This window comes from Pelmatolapia mariae, linkage group LG6 (assembly GCF_036321145.2).
Source record: "Pelmatolapia mariae isolate MD_Pm_ZW linkage group LG6, Pm_UMD_F_2, whole genome shotgun sequence".
NCBI lineage: Eukaryota > Metazoa > Chordata > Actinopteri > Cichliformes > Cichlidae > Pelmatolapia > Pelmatolapia mariae.
The window spans coordinates 29,907,272-29,927,164 of NC_086232.1; the positions used below are offsets into that span (position 1 = coordinate 29,907,272).

Genomic DNA, 19,893 nt, shown 5'->3' on the forward strand with positions numbered 1-19,893 from the left:
TATCCCTAATAACACATTAATATTAAAGATAAACTTCATTTATGCTGTTTTTAAATTAAACCAAAAAAAGAAGACAAATCTGCCCACATCAAACATTTTTAGTAAACAAATGCAACTCAGCAGCAGTTATTTTGGCTAGAGAGAAAGCTTTGCAGTAGAAGACTTTTCCTGAGTCAAAATGTCCATTGTAAGTAATGTATGGATTTCATGTAGAATAGATATCTCTGAAAAGTAAACATATCTAAAATCTTGCATATCTGTTTGAATTGTACACTGGACTATAACCAGACTCTTTGGAGGAGGCAGGCAGCATTGGTAAGCCTGTATTTGGGTCTTTCCTGCAGCGATCCAGAGCTTGCTTGTAGTTGATTTTCTCCTTTGTGATTGGGTCTATAATATCCTTGACGTAGGCAGACTCAGTTTGCAGGTCTCTCATTATTGTGTTGTCGATCATTCTGGACCCAACAGCATCCAAGATACTAACTCTGTGACCACTGTCTGGATTGACTAGCCCTCCGGTCAGGTGCTGAGCCTCCATGAAGCGAATGGCAGTGTCCTTTGGCATCCAGCCTTTCTGAACAGCCTCTCCCACAGACAAACACTCTTTGGTCACAGGGTCTTCGACTCCAGTGAAAGCCTTCTGTGCATTGAGCAGTCTTTGGATTTGACTATCCTCGATGAGGGCTCTGTTTGCTGCCTTGTGAACTGTGTATCTCCCTTTATTGCTGATGTCAATGATGCCTCCTGTTGATGCCTGAGCCTCCAGAAGTCTTTGGGCAGTTGTGGAATCAATTAGCTTACGCACAGTGGCATTGCGTATTGTATAGCAGGTGTCAGTGTCTGTATCTATTATTCCAGCAATTGGGTAGGTTTCCTTGGCAGAAGATAGGTTAAACGGTGCTGAATTCAGTGATGTGGTGGATTTCGGGGTGATTGAATTGAACTGGGACTGCTTCTTGTTGTCACCAGCGACTAGCAGGGCAAACTCTGAGATGGGAATTTTTCCTTGTTTGTACTTTTGAAGATCATATTCTGTCAACCTTCCTTCCTTCAGTGCATCTTTGATGGAGTACTGCTTTCCACTCTTGCGATCCTGGAGTACAGATATTTCCCCATCAGGTCCCAATGAGGTGATCTCCTCCCAGTCACACTCGAGCTCCTGCAGGTGAATGTACTGCTGACGATCGATCAAGCCCTGAAGGTAGGCATCATATGGAGACATGTCTTTGCCGGTAACTGGGTCCAAAATCGTGATCTTTGTAGAGACATTGGTCTCTTTGGTTCTTGTTTCTGCACTCTCCTCTCTCTGCAGGTTCTGTATAAGCTCACGGATTATGCTGTCTCGCTGATGGATCTTGTCTTTTTCGTCCAAGATGTCCCTCTCCAAACGCATGACATCAGACTCCATCTTAATGCTTCTCTGTCTGCTCATCTGCGTTCTTTCACTCATCAGTCGGCTCTGCTGCTGGAAGGACAGGCTGATATCATGCCTCTTGCCATCAAGGGTTCTAAGTTCACGAGTGAGGTCTTCCTTCTCTCTCTGTAAGGCATCTCGGTTCATAATCAGGGTTGTCTCCTCTCTTGAAGTAACAGATTTGCTGTTCATTAGGAATTGGATTTTGTCATTGAGACGTCTAAGTTCATCCTCGAGGTCTTGTCTGGCAAATTTACTCTGAGACACCTGTTCTCTCAGGCGATCCCTCTCAGCCTCAACTGCCTGGTCTTTTTCAACACGGACAACCTCTTTGTAGACTGTCCTCTCACTGGACTTCTCTTTCTGCAAGATTTCAAGCTTTATGTTGATGTTACGGACTTCTCTCTGCAGCCTCAGAATATCACTGGTTTCCTTGTCCATGTCTGACCGCAGACTGCTTGTCAGCCTCTCCAGTTTCGGGTCTCTCTCCACCTTGAGCACCTCCTCGACAACTATGTTTTCCTCAACAGGTGGTGGGGCATTTTCCAGCTGTGAGATACGCAGTTTAATCTCTCTGACATCAGACTCCGCTTGAATCCTCTTTTGGCGTTCAACACTCTCTCTGAGGATCCTCTCTTTCTCTTCCACCTTTGTTCTTAACTGTTGTAGCTCCAGTTCTAACTGACGCCGGTTTGTTACTTCTTCATCCAGGTTCCTGCTAAGCCTTTCGTGCTCGACCATTTGCCTTGGGTCTTTCTGCAAACGAACAACCTCTTGGACAACCACCTTCTCTTCTGGTTTCTGTCTCTCCAACTGGATGTATTTATTTTTCAGGTCAAACACCATCTCTTCAATGGTGCGCCGAATCTGTGCCTCTTCCCGCACATTATTTCTCAAGCGGTCAAACTCTTTCTCTTGGAGTGGATCGGGCTCATACTTAATAACTTCTCTGGTGACAAGTTGGGTCTCTACCTTTGACTTTTCAGCCTTCCACTCATCTCTCTCTTTCCGGAGCATTCTCAGCTGGTCTTGGAAGGAGTCGTAATTGCTGTGTAAATTATGCACCTGGTCATTTAGCCTCTGAATTTCTCTCTCATTTTCGGGGCTTCTTTCCTCTTTAACCACCTCTTGGAAAACTTCTTTTGTTTCAATTCTTGGCTTCTCTGACCGAATGATGTTGAGTTCAGTTGTCACCTTGGTGAGCCCTCTTTCAAGGTCAGAGCGCTGCTTGCTGCAGTCTTGTATCTCTTTGCGGAGCCGCATTATCTCCACCTCTGTGTTTGGGTCTATCCTGTAGATCTCGTTAACAATTTCCTTCACCTCAACTCTGGGTTTCCATTCGTGAACTTCTCTGTAACGGTTGTGGAGCACCGTCAGTTCATTGACCAGAGAGTTGTTTTCAATTCTCTCTTCCTCCAGGCTTGTTCGAATATTCTGGGATTCGTTGATTAGGTCTTTGTCTTGTTCAATCTTTTTGACTTCTTTAGTGATTATCTTAGGCTCAATGTTAGGAATCAGCCTCTCTAGTGCATTTATCTGACTCCTTGTTTGGAAGATTTCATCATGGAGGAGCTTGGTCCTTTTGCTCTCGTCAGAAATTTCTGTCTCAAATGTTCGCACTGCTCTCAGCATCTCTGGGTCTTTCTCCACTTTAACCACTTCCTTCTTAACCACCCTCTCTTTGATTGTTGGCCTCTTCTGCTGGAGAATTGTTACTTCTGTCTTCATCTGAATATGCTCCCCATCCCTCATCCGAATTTCTTCTCTCATCTTTGCTATTTGATCTCTCAGCTTAGCAGCCTCTGTATCCAGCTGGGGATCTTTCTCAAACTCTGTCACCTCTCTAGTCACCAGTTTTGGTGGAGCGCTCTTTACGGTTTCTGCCAGGGTGGTGACTTTTTTGTTTGTAACCTCAACCTCAGTTTGTATGGTGGTGCGCTTCAAGATTTCCTCATGTAGCCTCTGCTGCAGATCCCTCAGATCACTTTCCACTTTTGGGTCACGGTAGTACTTTAGTACTTCTTTCTCCTCGACACGTTCAACTCCACGGCGACTCTTCAAAGACAAAAACCTGTCTTTGAAAGTTCTCAGGTTTGTCTCAACATGAGTCCTCCTCTCCTTCTCCTCCTCCAGCTCTTTTACCAGACCATCTAACTCAAAAGCACTCCTTTCAGACCGCACTTGCTGCTGTGCCACTGCTTGAACTGTCTCTTCATTCTGCAGCAGGAAAAGCAAATTTATTCAAAGTAATATTATTTGCAATGTAGCTTTAGTTTTATGGAAAGCATAATCTAAATGCATACAAAAGATAATAAATTCATTCACTGTTTTCTTACTCGTGATATGAGATTCTTAGCCAAGCCCATCTGTTTTTGGCTCTGGGCGTTTTCGGCTTTTGTTTCAGCGTAGCGGTTCACCAGACTCTTTTCCTGTAATAAGCAAACCTCATGTCACCTCGATCTATAAATAAATGTGAGAAGTGTGTATCATGTTGAAAAACACACAAACATTACCTCTTTCTGAATAGCCTCAGACAGTGTGGGCGTACGTGGTTTCTTCGGAACGGTGGCGCCGGCGTCCTCAAGCGTACTGTTGTACTTGTCAACGTTGGTCTCGTACTCCTGCAGAGACGTGAAGATTTAAAATCTTTGAATTGTTTCATGTCATTTGTTGCCTATTTCAAAATCTTTAAGTGCGAGCTATGTCTGCTAATGTTAAAGTTAAAACGTATTCATTTACTTTCTGTGTTGCCTAAAATGCATTTATGCATTCTATGCTTTTTTTAACTTTCAACACATTTGACTTTACACTGGATGCCTTTCCTGAGGGAAGTCCCATTAGCCCCAGGATTAGCATTTCCTCCCGGGGTTGTACCACTACACCATGGTTCCACAAATTATTGTATGATATTATTTATTATAAGTTAGGAGTCTTACACTGAGGAGATCCTGCAGGTCTTGAGAGAGGCTCGTCACCTTTTCCATGTCAGCTTCCTTCCGCTTCAGGTCGTCCATCACCCTCTGCAATGAGTAGGTATAGAAACATTAATCACCTAAAGTTACTGTCCTGTCATAATCATAGTGAATTTCTACAGGTTGATATTGAGAATAATGTTTATATATCCATAAATCAAAAAGACATTATGTGAGGAGTGGGTAGCCAGGTTGTTATTTTATTCTTTATGTGATACTTAAAGGTAAATAATCAGAAGACAGTCTCACCTCTTGAGAGCTCTTCTTAGCAGCAATCTGAGACAGATCGTCATTGGGGCTTATCTTGTTTGTTGGCAGGTTGTCCAAGAATGAGTTCAGGGATTTACATGTGCTCTGGAACTCCTGGTTCTTTCCTGCAGTTTCGAGTAAGGTGCTTTCTCTGAGAGGAATATGAGAGGTATTAGGCACATTATGAGGTATTGGTGCATTAGGTACAGTATGACAACAGAAATGAAACCTGTTTTACCTTTTAGTAGTGTAGTAGCACATTTTTATAGATTATGTAAAGATGTATATAGATTTATAGATGATGTATAGATTAACCCCATTGCAGGTTGCAAATGCCCAATCTAATCGTAAAGGTACTCTCACTTCCTTGTTGCTTGATTTAAGTGATTTAAAAGGCTGATGAGGGAAAACCACTGTAGTCTGTCTTTCTAATAAAGCTGAAGGGACTGAGATAATGTGTTCACAGTCTGACTCTCACCTCTCCTTCAGCTGGTTGGCAACGTTGGTGTAACGTGCTTGTAGCTGCTTGACTTCTGTTTTCTGGCGCTGGATGTCCGGGCAGTACTCCTGGTAGCCCTGCTGCAGAGAGCTGCACAGCTGCTCTGTGGTCTCCAGATCCTTGCTGAGCTTCTTCATGTCGTTCTGAGCAGCTGCCACAGACTTTTGCTGGCTCTAAACACCACAAAGAAGATGTTCAACTCTAAGTGAACATTAGAGATGTGTAAGAGAATTCAAATTTGTATGGTCAAGACTTCCTTACATGAACTTCCTCAGCACGGGTTTGAATTGCTTTTGGGCCGTCAGGGATCGGACCATCTTCACTCAGCCTTTTCTCAAAGCCGGAGACGAGACCATCCACCTTCTTGATCTGTTTCTCCAGGTTAAGTGAGGCATTTGCTCTGCAGAAAAGAAGATAAATAAACTACTAAATATGCTAAGGTTATCTGTTATCTAGATCATCTACTCAAGTAACAGAACTTAACAAAGATGGATAGAAGAATATCAAATGAAATACTGATTTAAGTTTTTAAAAATGCTATTCTAAAACAAAACCCCGCCATAAAACAAGCTCTTACTTCTTATTGTAAAGATCAGCAAGTGCAGCAAGGTTGTCAGACTTGTTGCTGGCAGCACTGAGTTTGAGCGGCAACCCCGAAGAGGTACCGTTGGGATCTTTAGACAGCAGGGGCTGCATGCCAGCCTGTGCAGCCTGTTGCTGCTGCTGTAGAGCCTGAAGTGTCTCAGCAGTTTGCTGTAAAGAGCATCCATACAACCCTCCATTAAACATCAGATATTAGTATAATTCACAGCATAATCATTTCATGCTGACAGTCTGCAGGAGTGAAGAATCCCTTTATGCTGTATAAGGTATGAATGCATACACACACATAGGAAGATAATAACAGCAAAAGAATTGACAAATTGTCATTGCTTCTATGTGGTTTATTTTAGTTTCTTGGTGTCACGTGGTGAATGATATTTAGCTGGTGCTGATGTTAGTTTGTGTTTTTTCTCACCTCCTGCTCCTTCATCCTTTTGGCCAGATCACCAGCGGGATCACTGCGGCTCAGCGGGGCTCGCAGACGGCTCAGCATGCTCTCCTCAGCTTTGGCCAGGTCATTGTCCAGCTTGTCCAGCTGCTGAGAGAGGGCTGTTACTTTGGGGTCCATGGGGGCAGCAGACACTGGGGCTGAAGGAGGAAAAGGAGACTTTTTTAAATGATTGATCTGACTTTAGTTGTGGTTTAAAGATGCAGTGATTGCATATAATGAGGACACTTATGCATTTAATTAATTGACAACAACCTAACTGCTGGGCCCTGGAGATTTCTGATTTGTTGTTCTTCAGGGAGTCGGCCAGAGCGGCTCTTCTCTTCTTGATGTCTGCAAGCTCCTGGCCCAAACTAATGAACAAAAAGAAAGGGAAGGAGTCAAAGAAAGGGCAGACGTCGGATGTGCCATTTGAGCTGTTTAGTAATACAGCTTGTTAGCACTTACAGGTCCACTTTATCAATGGCCTCTGAGTCAGGTGGTGGGATCTGGAAGCAAACTCCTGGGAATTTTTTAGTTTTTCCATCAGTGGAAATGACATTCCAGTTCTCAATGTCTGAGTTTGATTTTAAGGTGAACTTGTCTCCTCTTTGCAGAGAATCCTAAAAAACAATGATTGATTCAGTCAGACAAGTCACTTTTCAAAGTTGTTGTTGTTGTTGTTTTTACTGCAGCCACATGCAGTTAGAGTTTTACATTTAAACAAAAATTGTTCCCCACCGTGCCTGTTTCCCAGTCGCACAGGGACTCCACAGTGACGGCTCTGCTGGGGGTCGTACGTCGCAGTTTCAGCGGAGCGATGGTGGTGCTGCGTTTCCTCAGGTTTGCCAGCAGCTGTTCACATTTCTGCACATCTTTCTCCTCCGCCTTGTAGGAAAAAGACACAAAGATTAAAAAAAGATTCCTAACATATCTTTTCACATAATTTTTCTGCTGGGTTTAACAAACTTAGTGTAATATGCCACAAAATGAACCTCTCTTTACTCCTGATTTCATTACCATGGCAATGAAAGACTGCTCTATAACACTTTTAAGGCACTCTCAATCAGTGGGTGGTGGCAAACCAGGTGTGTGAGCACCTTTAACTCATTTTATGTATTTGTTTTTGTTAGTTCTGTTGTATATCGGCAGGTCTTTGTATTGACTGTAAAGTTTCATGTGACCTGCCCAGCAAATTAATAGTTTTCCTTCATTCTGCTGTGTTTACACCTTATATTTTCTCATATAGATGTCCATTTACATGTGAATAAATAAATAAAGTTGAGAATTATTCACTAAATATAACTCAAAGACTTTATCATTTCCCTTTTTAGGCTTTCACTGTTTTATTTTTGGACTTTGGAGTCTCCTTGTCTCCAGCTTTGCCCACCTCAGTCCCTCATTTTCTATCCAAATCTCCTCATTCACTTTTTTAAAATCCCCACTGCTAGCTTGAAAGAGGGGTGCAAGCTGAATTTCTTATGTGTTCCGAGTTGCAGTACTCGTGGCTGGACGTACCTCGAGCTGCAGCAGTTTCTCAGTGTTGCTCTTCTTGCTGAGAGTCTTGGGGTCCAGGGTGCCGTTGAGCTTGGTCAGTGACTCTGACAGCTGCTCGCTGTCATATTGGTACTGAAAAACGGAACAAAGCACACTTTTTGTTTTGTTTCGTTTTGTTTTGAGTTTATGCATAAAATCTGCAAATGATGATGACAGCACAGGTTGCAAACTGAGCACTGCATTGCGATGAACTCTGTCTCACCCTTTTGAAGTCCTCCACGCTGTCCAGGTGCGTCTCTTGACAGATGCAGAGATTGAGGAATTTCTGCCAGTCATTTCGTACATCATCTCTTTGAGCCTGGAAATATAATGAAGGGAGTTGACATACCTTTGAACAGCATTCAGGATGAAAGGGTGAATTTGATGTTGTTAATGGGCTTTTCAAGTACCTGTATTGTGTCGCTTGCGGGGTGCTTCATTTCAACAAGTCTCTCGCCTTCATCCTGGAGTTTGTTCACCTCGGCCTCATGCGACAGCAGACTGTTGTTCTTGAAATTCTAAATAAGATCAAATCAAAATTGGTTTATTTATGTGTGAAGTCATCCAGGTACAGAACAAAAACAACTTGTGTCTCTCTGGACAGGCCACACCTTGTGATTGGTGAGCCTTTCAATTCTATTTTTCATCTGACTTAAAAACGCATTAATCCTAACCTCATACTGCCTCCGAACATCAGACGGGTCCACCATGTGGTCACTCCAGTCTTGCTTCTTGATCTTATTCTGCTCTTCTGCCAGGAAGGTCAGCTCCTTGTTGCAGCCCTGCATGTACTCGTACAGGCTACTGAGGTAGTGGCGGCGCCACTTGGAGTTGTCCTTAGGAGAAATAAATTAAAATGGAAAGACACATGAGTACCCCCAAAAGAATTTTTTTATTCATTCATTTATTTATTAATTATTATTTATTTATTTTGATGTTTTTTTATTTCTTTAAAATGTTGTACTTTTTTTTTTTTTTTTAAGCTGAAATTTTTCAGTTTTTCTCCAACGAACCCCCCCCCCCCAAAGTAGGTAAAAAATTGCCTCACAGCTTTTTATACTGACAAACCCAAAAGTGAAATAAGACTTGTGTTTATCTTTGAACATGAAGTGACTGAAGCAACTCACCAATAAGTTGTTGTACTGTTTTTTCAGAGCGTCGTATTTCTCCTTAAAAAACAAGACAGCATATGTGAGCGGCTGTTTGAAATGCTTTTTGCTTAATAATAAAGGACACAAGCTGCAATCAGTTTTTTTTTAAGTAAGACACATCGTGCAAGCATGTGTTTTTGTGTAATCATGCATGCATACCTTGCTGCCAGCAGAAGCGAGGCAGAGCTGTGTGTTGTAGGCTTCAATCTCTTTGTGTACGATGTTGTGAGCAGCAATCTGCTTCTCCAGATCAGCCATACTAGGGCCGAACTGCTCCACATCCACCAGTTTCTGAGAACACAGACACCAGAAGAAAACAGTTCATGGAAATGTAGTGATGAAATAACGAAGGACAGGTCTGACAGGATGTGGCCGGTAAATCACTCAGCTCTGCTTGGGAGATTTATTACAGCACAGACAGGTGCAAAACGAAGAAACAAGTGCATTTAGATTACATTAGGATTAAAGGATACAGTTAATGTTATTTATTATTAAGCAATCCTGTAAAAGGGTGACTGCTATTTTCCCCACCCTGTAGTTCCTAATGGAGACTTAAATCTTTTTAAAAGACTGCAAATATTTAGTTTGATTTTTTTCAAAACACTTGATGTCGAGGGGGTTTGCAAAGTGGCTTGCAGGGGGAACGGCAAGGGTGGCCAGGCTAGTGCTAGCTAAAAAGGGAACTATAGATAGAATTAGATAGAAATTACAGATTGCTGACATCATGTCAAAGGAGTCTGATTTCTCTACGTTACTCAAATAAGCAACAGTGTGACTCAAAGTTTGAATAGTTTTTGTTACAGAGCATCTGACTACAGAGGAAAATACTTGTTGGTGGCAGCAGATTTAAAATAGTTTTTTGTCTTTTTGCTGACAATAAGAGCATTAATATTCAATAGAGTATGAAAGACTGACGTGGATGTTCAGACAGTGTAACAGTACTTACTTGCTTCTCACTTAAAACAGGCCCCCAGTCAATTAAGGGCATCCGCGACACATCATCAATCTGCTCGTAGATGTCTCTGTAGACGGTGCAGTCCTTCAGCCAGCGCTCATGAAGATGATGGACACTGGAGTCATCAAAGGGCAGAAAAGACACAAAGAAACAAACAACTGTGGTTAATGTGGAGATCCAATGTGTTCAAAGTTAAACTAATGATATCAAACAGCTAAAATGTTTTAAAATCCTCAGAGGAGGGACCAGCTTCTGTGTTGTAGTTATTCTGCATGAACTCACTCGCTCTCTATGTCTGTGGCTTGTGGATGTTTTAGCTTCTTGGCTTTGTCGACATCTATGAAGAGCTTCTCCAGCAGGCCCTCAGCTTCACCCAGCTTATCTGAGATCTCCTTCTGATGCTGGTACGGCAGCTCTTTCTTGTCATTTTCAAAATCCTGGCGAAGGCAGACAACAGATAAGGTGACGTTTTTACAAAGCCAACAAAGGTAATCTTTCATAAAATTAGAGGTTTTGTTTTGTTCTTACCACAGCCAGCAGCTCCTCGGCCCTGAGGACGTCTTTCTCCACCAAGTCTGCATCTTTTTGCATCTGGGCGATCAGCAAGGCCAAGTCGGTGGCCTGTGACCTGCAGCAGACAACAAAGGTCAGAGGTTGAACAGCAGCACACATCAGTTCAGGGATGATACAGATGTGGTTAGTACACGAGTACTCCCACGCAGACGTTTTGAATAATTAACAGCTTGATTACAGTCATACCTTATGGTGTGCATTTTTATGAACACTCTCGCTACCAACAAAGACTTATTTATATTTGTGGACAAACTTCACATCCCCCGGTCATCCTTTATATAAAAAAATCAGCACAGTGAGGATGTTTTTATTTTTATTTTTTCCCTTCAGTGTTTTTTTTATTTTACACAAACTGCACAGTTTCCAGATCTTTTAGGATGGAGTAGGATTTTTCCACCCTTCGCACCACACCCAAAACGTTCCTTAAATTCTACCCATTCTTGAACTTTGACTGTCACTCCCTCTGTCAGTGTTCGTGTTGATTGTGTCGCTGCTCGGAGTAAAGCAATGACTAAGACTGTCAAAATGAGGAGGAGGAAGACATTCCATTGAGAGATTAGCTACACCCATGAAGGTGAAGTCTTTGGGATTGGAGACAAATATTGTATTTGTTTTATTTAAGAGGCTTTGTATCTACTGTCTGAATAAATCATGGGGTAGAGCTCAGTCAAAGTTAAACTAGATTAAATCAAAGTTTTTGCAAACTGCAAACGGGGTTTTGGAGATATGTTTGTTTATAATTGGTTCAGCACACACAGCTCCTCAATGTGTGTGTGTGTGTTAAAAATAGACTTTTTAAAATCCAGGTTTTGCATCATTAACTGACCTTTATGTATTTTACACAGCTGTATAAAACTGTATACCACCTCCACACACACACACACACACACACACACACACACACACACACACACACACACACACACACACACACACACACACACACACACACACACACACACACACACACACACAAATTCTAAATATGGCAACTTTCAACATATTGCACTTTTGCTTTTGTTAGTAATGAAATGTGCGACACATTGCACAGCAGTCTCTGAAGTTTAAAAAATGTTGCTAAAGTAGAGCTACAGTTCAAAAAATACAGATGAATGATCTTAGCAGCAAAATTTTGGTGTATCTGTCAGTGTCAACATTAAGAAAAGAGATATGAAAAGCTGTCAGACTGGGCTGGACTGGGACAAAAAATCGGCCCAGGTATTTTGACTAGAGACCGGTCCACCAGGTATTATAGGAAAAACGATAAAGCCTTTGAATGAAAACAAATGCTGTTGTGACAGTGATGTACACTGTCTTGTTGGTATATATGTATGATTTCTATGAGGATGAGGGATGAGAGAAGAAGAGGCAGCTGTGCAGCGTAAAGACACAGAATAACTCCAGCTTTGTGTCTTTTTTTCATTCTAGCTGAAGTCCGGGACAAATCGCTTCCTTTTCACCTCAATATGGATGTATTGTAATTGGTCCAGCCCAGAGTCGATCACGACCATTGGCCAATCCACCACCTTTCATTGTTTATACCGTCACAAAAACAAACATAAACAAGAAAAATCACTATCGGCCCACCGGTAATAACCATGTTATTATAAAGAATAACATGGTTATATTAACCAGTGTAAGTAAGTTTACTTATGAAGCCCTTTTAACAGGTAAGTAGTCACAAAGTGTTGCACATAAAATAAGAGTAAAATAGATTTAATGTGACAAACGTAATAAAAACAAGCTACAGAACAAGACAAAGAATAAATGAAATCAGGAAAATAAAACGATTTTTAACTGCTTTTTTAAAAGAGAGTCAGCGCTTTTAAAAACTGCTTAGAGGGGAAATGACCAGTGGGCATGTGCCGATGATTCAGTCTGAGAAAGGTCACATTCATGCTGAAATTACACTTATGTGCAAAACTAAATCAAAGAATCTGGTTCTGCAGCTGCTGTCACAATGACTGCCCTGTTCCTGCTCACTCAGCAGGAGGGACAGGTATGCATTCCCACCTTTGCAGTCAAAGAAAAACCTGTTTAGTTACCATTGTTTATAGAAACAGTGGGTGCAGTGGGCTGTGGGAGAGATTAATCCTCTTTGCTCTAAAAAATAAATGAACAAATAAATAAATGAAAAAAAAAGAGTCTGTGATCATCAGACAGAGGAGCATGAATTACTGATGCCAAACATACCAAACACACGCTATACTACGCATGGCGCCATGTTTCCAATAATTGTACTCAATTTGGATTTTTAAAGGTAATTTTTAAAAGTGGCTTTAATCTCTAGTTTGTCTTCTGTAATTTACAGATCTTTAGATTTTACTTTTTTACTTTCCTACATGCCGGATATTTAGTTCTGAGTTTGTCTTGATAAAGGTGAACTGTGTAGGGACTGAAATGAATAAAGGTCTGATTTCTGATTGGTGGATTCTCTTTTATTTAAAGCTGTCACCTTTGGTTTATTCACTTTATTCTTTTATTAATAGCAGATAAGAATTACTGGTCACACCCATACATTGCTGTGGACACATACAGTATCTGCATCAAATATGTGCTTTTCTTTTTTTTTCTTTTTTTTAAAATCAAGCAGCAGTGTGATATTCCTGTGCAGGAGTGGCTGTGCAGGATTTTCCAGGAGTGGCTGTGTAGTTTGCTTGTAAGGTGATCTGAGGTGATACTTTGAGTTTCTCATAAGGTGTTTTGGGGGAACTTTATGCTTTCCTCAGCATGAATCAAGTATTTGTGCGGGCTGCTTGCGTGGTCATGCTGAGCTTTTAGCCAAATTTTTAAAAACGGTTAAAGAAATCGTTAAACTGTGCTCTTCATCAACGGTTGGTGGTTTTTAGAAAATTATTGAATGAATGACTGCTACAGAAAACACTACTATGAGGCCAGTTTAAACTGGATTATCTGCATAATTTAGAAGGGCTTGCCTGCATTTTTTAGATAGTAGTAAGATCTCACATCTTCTGCACAAACACACCCTCATTTCCCCGTCGAACTAAACTCATATGGTAAAAAAAGGTCTGATTTCATAGTAAAATTAGGTTCAAGAATTGTTACTTTACAACATGACCACTGGAGCAAAGAAATGGATGTTGAATGCTGAAATGAATCTGTGTTTTACAGTCATCAGAGTCATTATTAAATCCCTGCGTAACCAGTGCTCTAATCTGTGATGTAACCAAAGTCACCAGCAGAACAAGATGAACGTCTGAGAGCCGCCCAGACTCAACACACACAAACACACAAATACGAATTTTTCCATGACGCCTTTGGGCTTTTGAACTTCTTGGAGACTCAGCCTGACCCGAGCATTAGCTGCCACTTTTACCTTTATTTGTACCTTTATTTTAAAAACATTTAAAACCATCCCGGTGCCATGTCTAATGCACAAATCCATACATCACAGCTCTCCAGCTGCCCGTGTCATTTCCAACAAACACAATTGTCACCCAGGAATTATTTTTGATTGCGATTCACAAATTTTTCTTAAACTAATAAATAATTATCTGACAATAGAAATGATTGAATGAAACGAACAGCACTTCCTGTGTGTCACTCTGTAATGTACAGTTAAAAACCAACGCCCACATGAGAGGCAGAAACCAGCTGAGCAGAACGGACAACCCAGCCCTCATCACACCTCAGCAGAGCGAAAACATGTCTGGAGCCGAGCCAAGGTGAAGGCACAAGCCGGACACCACCTGACGGTGAGATCACGTCAGTGGCCTTTTGTGACTCCCAGGAACAAAAAGGTGAAGTGGTCGGCTTTGCAGCTGAATGTGGGGCTCTTTCTGTTAATAGAAACTGATCCTGAGGAAACCTGAAGAAAACCCGTCCTCAATACTATCCATTGCTTAAAAAGGTGATCATCCCACTTCGCCGCTTTGAATGCAGCGACTTAAATGGCGTTCTGATCTGTGATCCGGAGACTTTTAGCAGATTTACCATGAATTAGATTCAGTGGCTCTTTATCATGAGTCTTCTCTTTATATTTAGCACATGAAAATGACCTCCTCACATTATGCATTAAATGAAATTCATTTTTATTGGCAATCCTCTTAAGCAGGTTGCTGTCAGCTTTATGTAAATTTTTGGAACCTGTGCCACCTGACTGTCATATTTCCATATCTGAACAGCTGCCTAGTCTGATAGGACTCCCTACATCTTCGAGCAACAAAAGCTCTCCGATAATCATTTTGCACAGACAGAAAGTTTCTCTGTGAATGATTTTTTTTCTCCAGTACAATACAACTACTAATACAAATGATCTGACACCTGTCAAGGGTCTAACACCAATAAATTAGGTTTAGGGTAAATTTCTGCCTGATAATCAGGATGACAACATCTTTCAATTTCACTTTTAGTCGTAATTCCCTCATTTCACTCGTCCTCTTGCAGGACACCATTGCACATCATGTTTACAAAGTAAACTTGACCCCTGGCTCGCATTTAGCTTTCACTTTTTCAAAAAGATTAACTCTCACATAAATCAGCACTTGAAAGCAGTGAAGGAATTCCCTAGGCAAACATGCATTAAAACCTCCTTTAAACTTGGTGTAATATAATAAACCACAACACAGACACACACAGAGAAAGAGGACAGCAAGAACACACAGGAAACATGACACAGTTCTTGACTCTAGAAGAACAGGAACAGGGGGAACATGACAGAGATACAGTGTCACCACACTCATACATGCATTCATAAAATCCACAGAGAAAAACTCACTTGCTGATCTTCCCCGAGACCTTGAGTGTACCATTCTTAGTGTCCTTGGAGCTCTCCTTTTTCTTAAACATCTTGGCGGATGTCAAGCAGAGATCCCGAGTAAAAAATCTCACTCTCTCTCTGTCTCACTCCTTCTTCGTCTCTGACTCCCGCTCTCTCTGGTTCTTCTCAAACACGCTGAAGCATACTAACACACACACACTCGTGTCACCACGGTGTTTAACGCCAGTGGCTCCTCCCAAACAGGTTAACAGGTGTGTCAACGCCCAAACATCCACCTTGCAGAGGAAGACTGGACCGACCTGTTCTCTGCACTCTCCCTCTCTTCTTCCCTTCTTCAGGCCAGCCCTTCCTTTTCATTGGGCCCCTGACACACTCTCCAAACTTGCACAGGTCTTTTAATTACCAAGAAAGCAGGAATGCATAATTCAGAAAGCCAGAGGGAAATGCTCCATTCCTGCACTGAAGATTGTATTCCTTGGGATAATTATAGAGCTGAAAAATGATCCAGTGCTACAAACTCAAAATGGTATTGAACCTCAAATCTGAATGCTTAAAGGGATAGGTGAGTTTTGCCACAAGGCTTCTCTCAAGGTTATTCGTATAAGGGGATACATCAATTTCATGTTTACCAAAAAATAAATAACAATTCTGGCCTTTCAAAACTTCAGTGAATAATACACCCCCCCCCCCCCCCTATAAAAAACAAAAAACAAAAAGCAACAAACAACAACAACAAAAAACCCCAACGATTTTTCATAACTACCATGACTACCATGTTACACGGTCTCACACTTTGTCTCACTCCTTAAAGCAGTGGACTCTTCTTGTGTCCTTCAAGGCTTCTTGAATCCTGCAGACCTCTACCTGTACTTACTTGATGGAAGTTTCTCCCAGAAACTGGGAGTAGCTTTGGGAGTTTAACTCCAAACCAAAAAGTTCTTCCTTCACCTTCCCGTCACCTTATTCAAGGTGACAGTTAGTGATGAAAGCATTAATAAAGTAAAAGACAATTTAAACAATAAAAAAAAAAAAAAAAAATCAAATCAGCATTTCAAATTGGTTTTTAAAGGCAGCAGCACAGAAATTGGGCTTCTCACTCTTGTTTGCATAAACTGTAGATAAAAGATGTAAGTGACCACTGCGACATCACCGTAAAGTCCTTGTGTGAAGTCTCAAGTTCAGGATTTGTGCCACTGTCACCTTAGTGTTTTGAAACTGGAGGGTATGATCTGAATAATCAAGAGAGACTGCACACCTCGAAATCGTACCCTGATTCATCATCCTTTATGCACTTCAGAGATAATTTCATAGTATATATAATGACCCTTGAAAATAGAGACCAAGATACTGAGCCGTTTGTAAGAGAAGCTGAACTGCCCTTTTTAAAGGTTTCTATATAAGTTGATTTATTTTTCCACCAGAGGAGTTGTCCCCTGCTGGCCATTCGAAAAAGCACTGATGCATCCATATTTTACATATGTGATTCTTAATGATTGTTAATATTGGATCAAACAGCCCTAAAGTGTCTGATCTGGTCTGTCCTAGGTGATTACATAACTCATGAACCCCCGTTAGAGATACGTTTTCTGAGCTGCTCTTGTCTTATTTAAAGTTTGCGTATCATATGGGATCCCTCAGGGCTCAGTTTTGGATCCACTTCTGTTTCATTTGTGGACTACATCATAAAGTCATACAGTAATTCATATTATATATAAACTGAGGCTAAACAGTTATACTGTTTCTGTCAACAAACTCAGCGCAGTGCTGATATCAAATATCTATTGAAATAATTTTTTTTTAAACTGACATATATTCTAATAATAAACCCAAAGGCCTTGAGGCACCGGATTCCCCTTTATTGATACCCATGTTGGTGAAACCTTGTGAGCATGGCAAAACACACACACAACCACACATCTATTTTCAAGGTTTTGCCATATGTTTGATTAGCTTGTGCATACGGCTAATGAATATTACATTTAATTTAGAATCAATATAGCATTATCCCCTTTTATTTATTTTATCCCATCTTATATATTTTTATTCACTTATCCATATTTTTAAAAAGCATATATTATTTTTGTGTAATCTTTGCAATTTGTTTCCTTTTTTAATCACATTGAGTCCAGCTGTCATGTAAAATTTGCATTGTAAATACATTTTTACTTCTGAAGAAGGAGAGTTACAGCTCTGAAATATCTGAAATATGTAGCACAGGAGGAGTTTTTGGCGCAACAGGTCACTGTTGATCTGTCTGAAAGGCATTTTTACAATTTTTGACATTTTTTTTCTCCCAGTGTAGTTTAAATCTCTGTTTTGGACTGTCTTTAATTCAATTCGGTTTTGTCATAACGACAGTTGGCTCAAGGTGCTTTTATTGTAAGGTAAAAACCCTATAATAATACAGAGAAAACCCCAACAGTCATATGACCCCTCTTTGAGCAAGTGCTTTGGCGACAGTGGCAAGGAAAAACTCCTTTTAAACCTCTGGCAGAATCAGGCTCAGGGAGGGGCGGCCATGTGCTGTGACTGGTTGGGGTGAGGGGAGGAAGCCAGGATGAGGACATGCTGTGTGAAAAAGAAAATGTGCGATAATTATTAAAGGGTCACCCTCATTTCCAGCTCCATGTTTTTATTTTTGGACTGTTCTTTTTTCTAGCTTTGTATGAGTCACAGTTCTAAACAATCATTATTTGTCTTATGGACTGGACCTGGACCTCTAAAACAACCTGTTTTAACTCCTAAAGAGGAGTTCACATCAGAGCTGTGTGCCCGAGATGATCCTCTCGGCCTGATATCTGTCTGAAAATGAGCATTTGGTTTACATGCTGACCTCATTGCTAATAACCTGCTTCATGTTATATATGAGCATCCATTATTCTAAATATATGTGTAACAGCTAATTACTTTCAACCACACCTTCCTTTATTATAGTTACATTTTACTTGAGTATTAGAACATTAAAAATTTATATGGCTAGGGATTGGAAGACGTGTAGAAATAATTTGCAGCAGTAAAATAATTAAAGAAAGAAGTGATTCCATGTGTGCCTGATAAGTGGACGCAGAACAAATGGTCTTTATGTTATCCCATGTTTCTCTACCTCTGTATCCTGTTAAGTCCCTGGGATCAGGGATAAAGGATATATTTATTATCCCGGAAAGAAATGTGCTGGAGAATAATCACACTACCATGAAGGAAACATAAACAGAGACTAAATACCTCATAAAAGTCACACTGACTTATTTAAAGGTGACATCTGCTGGGACAATTTCGTTTATAGGTTTCTGTCTTGCATGCTGGAAAACTCCATCTACTGCCAGACAATAGCAACTTGATGCATTAGTATATGCAAGAAATTTCTCTGCAACCATAACAAAAAAAACAAACTTTAAATCACAGACTAAAATTACATTGTAATTTTGGTAAAAGGCTACTCATAGCATTCCCAATCTGAAAGCTCCAAATTAATGAGAATATTCAGGAGACGATAGTTTACACAGTAAGATCAATTTCTTTTCCCCTTTCTGATTTTTCCTTCTTCTTTTTTGAGCCTTTATTCCTGAATTTATAACAAGGAAATTAAGTCGTTCTCATTTGGCTATGTCACCCTGACCCCTCACTATTAAGCCTGAGTCAAGGCTTGGAGGAGACCTGTGCCACAAACACTGAGGGACACTGTGTGTACAGTCAACAGTGGAACATCCAAAGGGTCAGAAAGTAATTTACATAACACTTTCATATAGTAGTACATGTCATAAATCTGCTGATTACAGGTTGCCCCATACACTGGAACGTTTAGTGTGCAGCATCTAAAGACGTGGAAGTTATTCCAGATCAGGGCGTCTCTTTGCTGCATAGCAACAATTGGAAATCACGAGAAAGAATGTAGCTAAGCAGCTTTCATTGCAACAGCGAGAGCACGCTGTGCTCATTGGTCCAGTCACACAGCGTTTCTCTCTGGGTGGGTCTACCTGTCTGGAGTAACATACTTTTTCACTTGCTCACATATATTGTATATTGTAGTTGCACCCAGGTAACAAACTGTAGCGATACTTTCATCTTAAACCTCAAGTGAGCTACTGAAAATTACCCATAGACAGGGGTCATTTTCCTCTATATCAGGGGTGGGGAACTCCAGGCCTCAAGGGCCAGTGTCCTGCAGGTTTTAGATGTGTCCTTGATCCAACGCAGCTGATTTAAATGGCTAAATTACCTCTTCAACCTGCCTTGAAGTTGTCTGGCGATGAACTAATCATTTGAGTCAGGTGTGTTTACCTAGGGTGATATCTGAAACCTGCAGGACACCGGCCCTTGAGGGCTCGAGTTCCCCAAACCTGCTCTAATTCATCATGAAAACTCCTAAAAGTGTTTTTAAAATGATGATTTTGATTTGTGGCAATCATGACAGGAAGAATAAAAAAAGTCTGCTTTATCCCAGCATCCCTGAAGAGCATGACAACACTCGTGGTTTTTTTTTACATTTAAGTTTTTATTGATTTTTCAAGTTTTTTGAAAACATATACTTAAACCTGTATAAGAGGAAACAAAACAAAACAAAAACAAACAAAAAACACAAGAAAACTGCTGGTGTGCACCCCTCCCCTTAAAACACTCGCGTTTTTTAGAGAGACAAATGTCTGCACCACAAATGCAAGACCTCGTGGAAAGCAGGACTCACGGAAAAAACAATCACCGCAATCATTAAGATTCCTCGGGATTACAGGTCAGGCGTTTCTCCGGATGTCAAACCTGCAGTTCACACACATTCTG

General features: G+C 40.8%; 1 protein-coding gene across 1 annotated transcript; it reads right to left on the reverse strand.

Moving 5' to 3' along the window:
• Positions 1 to 241: 241 nt before the first annotated feature.
• Positions 242 to 15,188, reverse strand: evpla (envoplakin a). The gene is made up of 22 exons (XM_063475386.1): positions 15,118 to 15,188; positions 10,335 to 10,434; positions 10,089 to 10,243; positions 9,798 to 9,921; positions 9,011 to 9,142; positions 8,828 to 8,869; positions 8,375 to 8,536; positions 8,111 to 8,218; positions 7,924 to 8,019; positions 7,683 to 7,793; positions 6,906 to 7,052; positions 6,633 to 6,787; positions 6,441 to 6,538; positions 6,153 to 6,325; positions 5,712 to 5,887; positions 5,396 to 5,534; positions 5,114 to 5,307; positions 4,636 to 4,786; positions 4,351 to 4,434; positions 3,928 to 4,035; positions 3,751 to 3,843; positions 242 to 3,631 (listed from the first exon to the last, which is right to left on the reverse strand). The coding sequence occupies exons 1-22, from the start codon at positions 15,186 to 15,188 to the stop codon at positions 242 to 244; spliced, it is 6,009 nt and encodes a 2,002-aa protein (XP_063331456.1).
• Between the last annotated feature and the right edge of the window lie 4,705 nt (positions 15,189 to 19,893).

Coding starts and splice junctions, on each gene's coding strand:
- evpla (XM_063475386.1), bottom strand. CDS start 15,188: ATGTTTAAGAAAAAGGAGAGCTCCAAGGACACTAAGAATGGTACACTC. Junction 10,435..15,117: donor GTCTCGGGGAAGATCAGCAA/GTGAGTTTTTCT, acceptor TGTCTGCTGCAG/GTCACAGGCCACCGACTTGG. Junction 8,219..8,374: donor ATGTTCGGAGGCAGTATGAG/GTTAGGATTAAT, acceptor GATCTTATTTAG/AATTTCAAGAACAACAGTCT.